Source organism: Salarias fasciatus, chromosome 22 (assembly GCF_902148845.1).
Source record: "Salarias fasciatus chromosome 22, fSalaFa1.1, whole genome shotgun sequence".
In the NCBI taxonomy this organism is placed as follows: Eukaryota; Metazoa; Chordata; class Actinopteri; order Blenniiformes; family Blenniidae; genus Salarias; species Salarias fasciatus.
The window spans coordinates 14,934,792-14,946,138 of NC_043765.1; the positions used below are offsets into that span (position 1 = coordinate 14,934,792).

General features: G+C 44.1%; 1 protein-coding gene across 2 annotated transcripts in view; it reads right to left on the reverse strand.

The window, feature by feature from the left end:
* ppp1r9a (protein phosphatase 1, regulatory subunit 9A) overlaps positions 1 to 9,729 on the reverse strand; it is a 42,259-nt gene extending 32,530 nt beyond the window's left edge. For both annotated transcript variants that reach the window (XM_030082264.1, XM_030082263.1), the window contains exons 1-2: positions 9,226 to 9,729; positions 6,440 to 7,962 (exon numbers count right to left, since the gene is read on the reverse strand). In XM_030082264.1, the coding sequence (XP_029938124.1) occupies positions 6,440 to 7,828 (1,389 nt within the window). In that variant the 5' untranslated portion in view covers positions 7,829 to 7,962; positions 9,226 to 9,729. The remainder of the gene's footprint in view (positions 1 to 6,439; positions 7,963 to 9,225) is intronic.
* Positions 9,730 to 11,347: the final 1,618 nt, after the last annotated feature.

The window sequence follows — 11,347 nt, forward strand, 5'->3', positions numbered from 1 at the left end:
GGAGAGAGGAGACATGGAGAATATGCAGGAATCTTCAAGATATGAAGAAAATGGAGCAGTAGCAATAGCAAATGAACAGGAAGACAGTGTACTGGAGAAGGAGAAACAGAATGACTCATATGATTCATGGGTTGGATCAGCAGCACACAGTGAGGCTACTGGAGAGTGAAACAGGCAATAAGGGAGAAATAAAGAAAAGTAAATGAAAAAAAGAAGGAAAAAAAAAAAGAGCTGAAGAGCGGGTGAAGCCAGGGGTAATTTGCTGCAGGGCTGTCTGAGTCCCTGCCTAAGATATCACGGCATGGCGCCCATTCCTGGCAAAACAACCTCTGATGGTATTAAAGTGGGCCTTTGGTGCATTGGTGCCAGCGCTGTCACTCGCTCTGTGGCTTTCAGACACTGGATGCTGCCCAAGGCAATAGCAGGCTGGAAAACCCGGGAGAAATATTCCTACTGCTACCAACCCAGCAGTGGATTAACTGACTGGCACGGAAACACACACATGCAGACACACACACACACATACACAAACGCACACCAAGAACAAAATCTGATAGGTGCTGAGGAAAGCATCCAGACTCCGAGGGCAGCAGATACTTGTTGATGTGAGGAATATAGGAACGGCGTGAGACTGACAGGTGTAAAAAGCTGGAAATGAAAGTTAAAGTGGACCAAACTGAAGAAGCACAACACTATCTGCACAAAGGAAGGTGACAGTATATTGAAATTCGGTCAATTCACGGCCAATCTTTTTGTCCTCCTCGACATGCGCCTCCTCTTCTCTGAGGAAGTGGCACTGACAGCCCAGAGCCACGACTGTACAAGTCAGCGTTTCTTTTTTCGTCTTCAGACACAGCTTCCGCATACAGAACAGCAGGACAGACACACATGCTTCTCGTACCAGTAGCTCTCCTAAAAAAAAAAATTAACAAAATGCTTCTTATGAATTGTGTTTTTGATTATTTTCATTTAAAATGAGCAAACTCCGTTCATTAAACTCCGATTTGTCTGAAGCCTTTCAGAGTGCATTTCAGTGGGCGCTGCGCCAGTTCCTACCATAACTCCAACCAACAACAAACCACAGAAGAAAAAGGGCCACAAATTCAAACAAGAGGACACAGAGTATTATCATATACCGCGAGTGGGGGGCAGGGATCCGAACCGAAGTAACACAACAACATGTTGCTTGTTGCAGCCCACTTGCTATGCTATGTAATTCATCAGACTGTGATAATGACTTGGCAGAGTGTGGGACCATATTTACAAAGCATAATAATCACTCTGTGTGATCTGGACCATTGTGAACAAGGCACAGTTCCCTAAAATGGCCTTTGAGGGGGCAAAACTTATTCTGATGGTGCTATATGTCCAGGACTCACTATAAACAATGGCATTGTGATGGCGCAGCAGGCTGATCGTTCCCATGCTCAAGCTGAGAACATTGCATCACTGAGGCTTCTATTTTTTTTTTTTTTTTTTTTTACTGCAGTAAAATCTGGCAGAGTTGTAACCTCAGCACGGGACCAAAATTGAGTGAAGGTGGTTGAATTATGGATCTGCAGTCTGCCGTGCGAGCACTGACCAGCCTCAAAAACCTCAAGGAACATATCGCCTTTCCTGGATCATTAAAAATGCATCCCCCAGGGTAGATCGGGTGGCACCGAAACAAGCAAACAAAAACACGGCTGTATTAATAATGAAGCGACTAAAGCTGCACACATGCACTAATACACATACACTCAGCATCAGAGTCAACAAGAAGGAGAGAAAAAGCTTCAAAGTGACGATGATTTGCTTTTCCACCGACAGCGTGACGACAATAACAACATCATATTTCATAGAACAGACTGAGCTGAACGCATAAAAACCACCGCTGGATTGTTTATTCTGACATTCTGGCATCAATCACAGAAGTTTCACAATCAGATATACAGTAACGATTCCAGATATAAGCAAATATTTTTCAACAAGCCCCCCGAAAAAAGTTTTACTTAAAAAAAAAAAACGTGAATGTCAGTTTAACTAACCTCAGCCTCAACCACGGCTGTTGGCTGTTTGACAAAATGTCAGCAGTCACACAGCTGCTGTCACACCGTGTTTGAGACCCTCCTCTAGCTGAACCCGGCGCTCCTCCATTGAAACCAGCCACAGTTTGCATAATGAGGAAGCTGACAGCCAGACTCGTCTAACTGACTGAGCGGGGGAAACACTGAAGTTCATAAAAGCAGAAGGAACTGGGTGCTGATGGCTGCGGCGGCTGAGAGACACATGGATCTCGAAAGAGCCGTAATTGGAAAAACAGGAAGGATATCCTTTAGCAGGCATTTGTCAGCGTGACCATCTGTGATGACTTGTGTTTGTATACACTCTTATTGATTGGGAACGGGAGAACTCACAGTGTATGTCTCCACAATTGATTTGCAGCTGTTGGAGCATCCACTGCAATGCAAAGAATCTACAGAAGGAGGCCAAGTGGTGGCAATGTTTTTGCCAACGTTTCCGAATGACCTTGCCAGTCCCATGTCAGCGCGGGATCCAAAACTCAAGCAATGCCACTGCAAATATCATCACGTCGACAGACAGGCTGCTCTCCGGCCGAGTAATCCGGTCTATCAGAAAACAGTCAAAAAAGCAAAGTTCCTGGCGACAGGCCATCTAATTTGAGTCTGAGTATTAGAAGATGTTCCAGATAAGGACGCTTTCGAAATCGCACATGTTCACTGTTCATCAACAACACTGTTGGCATAACTTTCATGTACTTAGGGAAGGACAAGTCCAGAAGTCACATCCTGACAAAAAGCTGGGAGCTTCCATTGCCGTGTGCTGTATTAAGGGCGGATAAATAACCCCTTAAATCCTCAGAAGAAATACCCATCCCCTAATACTCAGCATTGGGAAGATGTAAGTTGGTATTTTCTCCTTTTTTTCAGCATCAGCAACTTTGTCTCTATGTTCTTTCATGCTCCAGTGAGGCACCAGATTAGTCTGTGGATTTGTTTTATATACTGCAGTCATAGAAGAAGAAGAAAAAAACACCCATATGGCAAAAACACTAATGTGTGTAGGTTGTTCTCTGCAACCAAATGGATGCAGAAGAATCCAATTTGCCGGTACATGCAGACCATTTAGAAGGGAACGAGTTAGGACGGAACTGCAATATACACAATAATCACCAAAAAACACAGAAAATGAATGAGAACAATCATCTTTCCTGTGCTGCAAAACAAGCCAACATCAAGTAAAAGACATCAATAAAACACACACACGCCTTGCATCTACAACATATCTGCAACAGATGAGGAGTGACACACATCCATCATATTGATTATGACTCCAAGCAGACAAATGCTGCTCAGCATTCCACTAACAGAGCTGCACCACAATCTAATGGAACAAAAAAAAAAAAAAAAAAAAGCTTTTCTCTTTGATTCAGTGAAACGCAGCATGTAGAGTGGAGCGGTTGATTACAAAACCACTCCACTGAGCATTTAACTGGTACTCAACTCATCACATCGGCCTAATTCTATTAAGATATAGCAGTGTCTTGAGTGATCAAAAAGTGTAATCAAATAATGTGACAGAGGCACAATTTATGTAGGTGAGAGATGAAGAAAACAGTGCAGCAGCATTAATGTTAGAAGACGACTTCTTTTTGTGGAAGCTCACAGAGGGGCATTAAAGAGGAAAAAAGGAGATGAAACTGTTTGAAAAGAAACTTGCAACAAGTGAGAAGTTGTTAAAAGCTTTTGGGACCAATGTGTGACCCAGGCTGAACATTTTAAATAAAAAACCTGAGAGAGCTGAACAGGGAAGCAGTGCAGCTTGAGGAGAGCGTGCAGTACATTCAAGGATCATACAATGCATTCTGTCAGCTGCGCGCATTCCCTGAATCTACTATGATGCTTACATCCGTATGTCAAACTGGAGGTACCAATGAAAAGGAATAAACAGCTGCTTGAATGAACACAGGGCCTGATTCTCTTCTGGAAGTCAGTGTCTTCTGGAAGGCACGCTGCCGTCGCCTCGGGTAGCTCAAAGCAGTAATTTCTCACTGGGTCAGTGCAACAGCGAGACTGTACAGGCGGAAGCAGCTCTGAGGCTGGGCTCACTACGCACCCACTCCGTGGCAATACTGGCAATTATTATCTCTTTATATTACAGTTTTTCCCCGAAGAAAACAAACATTTTTCAACTAATTTCAAAGGGATGTGTTCATTCTAAACACAAATATGTGAGTCTCATGATACAGAAAAAATAAGGTATTTATTTCAATAAAGAAATCACAATGTTTTCAACTTGTTGCCAAAAACTGGCTGCCATCTTTTCCCCATGCATGAAGATTAATAAATTAATTAAGCTTTCAAAGCTGGGATGTTGAAATGCTTTATCCGCTTTCCACTTTGATTTATCCTACTAAGAAATATTACACAAAGAGGAGGGAACGTTAAGTATTGGATTAAAAGACGGCAGAGGTTTTTTTTTTCTCTTTTTTTCAAACATTTTCTGCAGTCTCCTCCCACGGGGGTCAAGCCGGACTCGTGCAGGGCTGAGAAAATAGCTTTGTTTCTTTCAGTATATTGACGGACAAAAGACAGAACCCTGTTTGTCCGTTTGAAAGGAGTGGTGGTGGTGGTGGTGGGGGGGCTGTATGATGGAGAAGTGGGAGGGGTGCATGTCTAATTGTGCCGTCTCTGTAGGGGCAGGGGCGGTGTTTCTCCTGAATATTCCATATGATGAATGAGCGTCGGCTCGTTTCAAAGCAAATGGGAAAATCTTGAAATGACAGACAACAACAGAGGATCACGTTTTTTGGGGGGGCTGGTTAACATAAATGAGACAACAGGCTTTGTAGTGAAAATGAAAGCAAGAAACATGATGTCAACAGAATGTGTCAAAAAAACAATTGTCTTCAATATGTCAAGTAATATGTTTAAAGGCTCATGAATAATACGATATCTCTCTTCTCATTGCACTAAAGCAGGGTAGTTCTATACAGATTTTAAGAAAATAAATGAAAAAGCCATCATTAAAGGTGGTTTAAAAAAAGCTGGTAACATTAGAAATATGACAATAATCCTTGTGATAATGTGCTTGCCTTTATATATTTTCATGCACGTGTGTTAAGTACTGAAAAGGAAAAAGAGACTTTGGAGAGAGAGTTGGGCGTTTAGGGAACTAACATGATATTTCCTCGTCAGAATAACTAGGTTAATTGTTCTGCTGCATGATCACGTGCTAATAGGACTGATTTACACCCTTTATGCATGAACAATCTGAGTGGCACCAATACGAAGTTTAATCTCTTCACCAAGACTGTGTTTACACCCTAACACCACAGCAAATGTGAGCGTGGAACCGGCTGGAAGTCTCACAAATTCAAAATAGAAAGACAGATTCCACATATAAAAAAAGAAGAGTGAAAAAGCAATGTGAAACATGTTGTTTGCTACAACAAATGCTAAGCTCACTGATTCTAAATACTTGGGGATAAAGACTGAAAAATACTTCACATAATCTTGAAAATCCATCTTTTCAATCCACAAACAACAGTAGGCGCATTGTTTTCAACACAGCATTCAGAACAATATCAAAATACCCCAGCAAGAAAGGCAACAAACACCATGGTAAAGGTAAGTCTATTAACAGAAAAACCCCAAAGCAAGGCTCATTTGAAGCCAGAAGACTGAAATTCTTTGGAAACTAGTTTATATCGGGAGAAACAATCTTTCTAATGGGGAACAACCTCAGTTAATCACACCTTTTTATTCTCAAACTCCTTAAGTCTAACCTTCATGTGTAACACGCCAAGGTTATGCAGAGAACACACAAATAAAGGAAAGATCCAGTTTGGATATGCTGAAAATAAAACATATTTAAGAGACTTCTGAATACTTTTCAGCTTCCTGATTTAAAACAGAAAACTGCTTAAGAAAAAAAGAAGGAAACACAGTATCTCTTGTGAGGATTATGTGGGTTCAGAAACAGCATGACTAACACATGCACAGATGTTGTGCTCATAAACATGTCAAAATCCCAGAGGGCAATGCGCTGACCCCCAAGCTCTGAGTCACCAAGCTGCTACAACCTTTAGCTTCAGATCAACACCTACAATAACTGATCACTCCATCCTTTGTCTTTCCTGTGGTTGGACATGTCAAGCTGAAAAGAAAATGAAGGATTACAGAGCTCGCATTACTTTATCGGGATCAAATATCCTCTTCAAAATACAAATTACAACAGTGGATTTAACCAGACGACTAGTTCAATGGTAACTATAAATACGAGCTCGTAAAAAGAGAGCTTTTCAGCTCAATATTAGCTCTCTGTTGTTTTAACCTACTTTTGATAAGAGCTACACAAGGGCTTTTATCTTGGATTGCATTTGGTTTGTTTATACAATTTCAGCATCCACAACACTTAAGTACGGAATCCTGCTTACTGTAATGGGAGCAGTGCTGAAGCGAATCTTCCTCTTTGGCGGGATTTCCTCTTTGTTCTCTTCCGGCAGACCAGGAATCTCAGTCAGATCGCAGCCCGGGTCATAGACAATATCCTCATCGTCACCGTAGAGGTCGTCTTCTGGATCCGTGCAGCTTTCGCCCCAACCCTGGTAACAGGCGTCGCCGTCGGCATTAAAAATCACCCGTTCATTCCCAGTGTATTCCTCGTCAGGCTCCTCCATCTGGTCCTTGGGAGACTTGGGGCTCTTGTCTTCTTTTGAAGCGTCCCCATCCGCTTGGATTTCTCTTGTCGTTGTAGTTGGGGGCAGTGGATGAGTAGCAGCATTTTCAGAAGCTTTGTTGTTAATCACAGCACCATTAGTGGGTTTTGAGGTTTTGGAGTCGACTGGATTCTCTGTAACTTTTCTTGTGTCTGGGATTTTTTCCTCTTCCTCACATGAACCATTAACCTGGTTTCCATTGGTGGTGGCACCAGACAAATGGCGTCTGCCTTCCCCTGTAGAATTGCTCGCCTTGTCTCGCGATTCTTCCTCCTTCGGAGCCTCTCGTTTCGCCTCTGACGTCTCCACCCCAGGACTAGGGGTCAGCAGATCCTCGGAAGACAAAGATGAGGGTAACTTGCCGCCTATCTTATTCCGGTAGGTTCCACGAACTGGAGACTGTCGCGAATCGTCCTCGCTGACGTCGCCTCCAGGGCGGTGGAATCCATCGGGCGAGTAGAGGGCTCGCCTGCTGACTCCTCTGTAGGTAACGCTCTGGTTGTTGTGGTCGGCGTTTTCAAAAACGGCACTGAGCTGACTGACGGTCGGCGAAGACGCTTCTGTCCTGGAGCACAGTGAGTCTAAGGAGTCCGTGCTGCCTCGGTTGGACCTCGCCCCTCGCCAGTCGTCCAGGTGCTCGTGGGAACCCCTTTTGTCGCGCCCGTAGGGAAAGACCGGCGATTGGGATTGATCACGTGACTGCTGTTCGAAAAGCTTCCTGGTTTCAGAGAACTTCGCTCCGGCGCCGCCGATTCTTTCAGCTGACGACGAGTGCTGCAGTTTAATCACCGACCCATCAGCCTTGTTGATGAAGTTGGTGGGCTTCACCAGCTTTTGTGGGGATGAATCATCTTGGACCTTGGTCTTGGCTGTTGCGTTTTCTGTGCCCATTTGCATGAACATGTCCTTAATGCGGCTGACGTGGGTGCCATACTGCCGGCCCCTCGGTTGTTTAACCCGATCGAGGTCTTTGGGCTTTGAGTCCCCATCAATCCGAGGCTGGTCAAAGGCCTTCTTAAGCGCCTGAAACTCTGCCCGGTAGGCATTACGGTGGGGGGAGGCACTCCGGAGGCTGGTCCTCTCCCCCGAGGCCTCCGTCTTCAGCATGATGATGTCTTTGGATTCAGAGGAGATGTCAGCATTGCCCTGGCCTCATTAGCGCGTAGGAGTGAGGAGTCGAGTGAGATTCACTGCTCAGTTTGACCCCGCTGAAGTTATATTTCCTTCAAACCCATTCACACCTGCAGGAAAAAAAGAGAGAGAGAAAGAGAGAGAGAGAGAGATGTCAGGAAGAGCAGTTTCTCAACAGGAAAATGTCATTGAAGGAAATATTCAAGCCTGGTGGGTCAACAATGATTACCAAAACTGTTTTGTGACCTAAAATTTCTCTCCACAAGAGAGCCATGTTGGGCTCTAAAATTATGAACATTGTTGTTTTATGTGTATTGAGCTGTGCTGAACGGGGAGCATACAGTAGACACTGTAAAGAGTTGTGCATTTTCACTTAAAATGGTGCTATGCAGTAGAACATATGTCAATTTCCGACTCCTTTCTCTTTCCCGCTCCCCCTCCCTGTTGGTTCTATAGTAAGCTGTGACCCTTTAATACTAATACATCCCGCGGTTCTGTAAACCGACGCTGACATTATAGCGGTTCTAACTAAATGTCAACCTTTAAACATGGGCGTGCATGGTAGAAACAACCTTCACTCTGAAGTGAGAGTGCTGGATTGGTAACAATATGTTTGCTGATGAAACCACCAGAAATATGGTACAGCAAACAGAAAAATCAGTCACTTATCAGAATGTGATGTTTAAGTGAGGTGGGAAGCTATAGTGGGTAAATATTCCATACCTAACACCATTCATGTTTAATGCCGTTAGGAAAGGCACGCAAAAGCAGATGAAATATGACACAATAAAGCTGAGATTAAAGAAAAAGACATTCATCTGGGACACAGAAAATCCATTAGGCTAAGTTGTGCTGTAACCCTCAGCCTGGATGGGAGCTGGATGCAGCAGCAACAGCAGCCCTGACTCAACCTAAATGTCCTGCTCCAGTATTCATTATTCACCATGCTGGACTCTTGCTGCTCCTTGTTTCCACCTATGTGAAAACCCAGTTGCTTTTTTTATGATCACTGTATCAAACCGAGAGCATACAGTGATGCTTTGGAGGCTATTGCATAGAGAAGAATTTGGAAAATAGCGGAAAAAGAGGGAGATGCGGGTATAAATATGAGGCTTGAACACTGTGTCAGTGGGATCAGACAAACAGGCGCACATCAGCCACACCGCGCTGAACATGACAGCTCAGGTTTCTCCCTCCTGACACCGTTTAAACATGTATTTATTTACATTTCCCCATCTCTGCCAGAGGACCCGCACAGAGGACCGATCGCCCCCGGTTGATAGCAAAAAAAAAAGGGGACCAAGTTAACTGCTCAACACCGAGCACGGCGATGTTGCTCCACTGTTACAAAAAACAAAAGAGTCAGGACTCACATTCATGGCTCCGGCTCCGTTCGGACGCGCGGTATAAATAAACTGTAATCCGGAGAAGGGGGGTAAACTTGAGGCGGGTGCTCTCGTCGCAAATCAAAAAGCTGTCAAAAAACAGCAATTCATCTCGGCTTGCCGGCGAATAGTCCGGGACGGATCCTCCACCGCCACAGCGACGCTCGGACACACTAGAGCCGCTCCAACGCCATTGCAGGCGGCGGGTGATGCTGCCAGGCGCACAATAGGGGTGGCGGTGCGGTTTGGCAGCTCATCGCACCGGGGGCTGCTCCGCGGCGGCGTCTGCGGGGACGGAGCCGTCCGATGCACGGCCGCACGGGAACTCGGCTCGACTCCCTCGGCCGCGGCGAGAGTGGGCGATCTGCGGAGGCAGAGCCTCATGTGACAGGTGCTCAAACCTGGACCGCAGCAGCAATGGTTCGGTCCGATAATCTGCCGCGCGGAGGGGGTCTCAGTCAGGGAGCTGCAGTCTGGTTTAAATACCAACACACACACACGCATGCTGTGTGTGTGTGTGTGTGTGTGTGTGTGTGTGTGTGTGTGTGTGTGTGTGTGTGTGTGTGTGTTGTACCAGGAAGTGGTAAAAATCTGTCAAGTTTGACTGAACTAATAAACAACCAAACGTCAGTCAAATGAGAAAATACACTACGTCCATTGATTTGAATGGCAGAGGTGAAAAGATAAACAAACGAATGTGTACTTCACACTGCATTCATTTTACTTATTTACGAATTAAAGTGTGGTTGGCAAAATACTAAAGTGAAAGTACAAAGCAATGTCCTCAATGATCAGTTTCTTGCAAGCATGTGATTATCTGATCCATCCATTCATCCATGATGACACCCTGGACAGGCCTCTTGACCCCCATCAGCTCCCCGTAATGCTGTAATGCAGTACTTGGGTTCATCCCCACAGTCCAGAAGCATGCATTTGAGGTTAATTGGTGACCCTAAATATCCCCGAGGTCTGAATGTGTGTGTGTGGCCGTCTGTTCCTCACTGTGTTTGCTCTATGGTCTGGTGACCTGTACAAGGTCTACCATGTGCTCGCCCCGCTAGGATTGGCTCTCACACCCTGCTCCAAAAAATAGAGTTGTATAGAAGAAGGATGGATGGATGGAAGTATCTATATTCAAAGCACATTTTCCAGAAGATTAATAGCAATATATAAATATTGCACAGTGGTAAAGAAATGCAGAATAAACATATTGGTCAGCAAATTAAGTTGAAATTGAACATCAATTCAAAATAGCAACTTCATCTATCTTCTATGTCACTTTATCCAACCCAAACTGGCGTCGATGGAGCTGACTACGAAGGCAGGATGCTCTCTGCTCTCGAACACAGTCTGTCACACACATTCACATTCATACAATTTAGAGTCACCGGGTCGGTCAGTGTGAGAGGACACTGGAATGCTCAGAGAAAACCCACACTAAGAACACAAACTCTACACAGAAATGCCCAGACTTGAACTATAGGGATGTGCTTTACACTACAGCACCGTGCAGTCCCAGTCATGACCTATCTTTAAAGAGAGTATGATTACTTATACATAAAAACACTCACACTGAAGTAATATTTGTTACCTCCACCCCTGCTGAGTGGATAGAACTAAAATGTAATCTAAACATAATACATTGATCACTCAGTACAATAAGCGTTATTTCATATCTCCGGCAAGACCAGAGGCTTTTTTTTTTAACTTGAACATTTAACATTTTTATGCTTGCAGGGTTATCAGGTACTGTTTTAAACATGTGACCTGATCACTTAAGCTCGACAGACACCATACAGCTCAGGATTTAATTCGTGTGATAAAGAGCCGAAAAAATGGATGATTTGTCAACATTCAGACGGGAGATTATTTCCACAAACAGCACAGTTATATCATTGATTTGGATGTGTTACAGAACATTTCAATTTTTTGCCCACAAAATAGCCGATGAATTTATGTAAGACATGTCGTCATGGGGGGAAAAAAACAAAGTAATTTATTTTGAGTGAATAATTTGTTGAGAAATGTTGTAGATCAAAGCCTTCTTGATACATCTGAATGGAGTATTATAGCCTCATTTTATCTGCCGCCCACACATAATAGGTCTGAG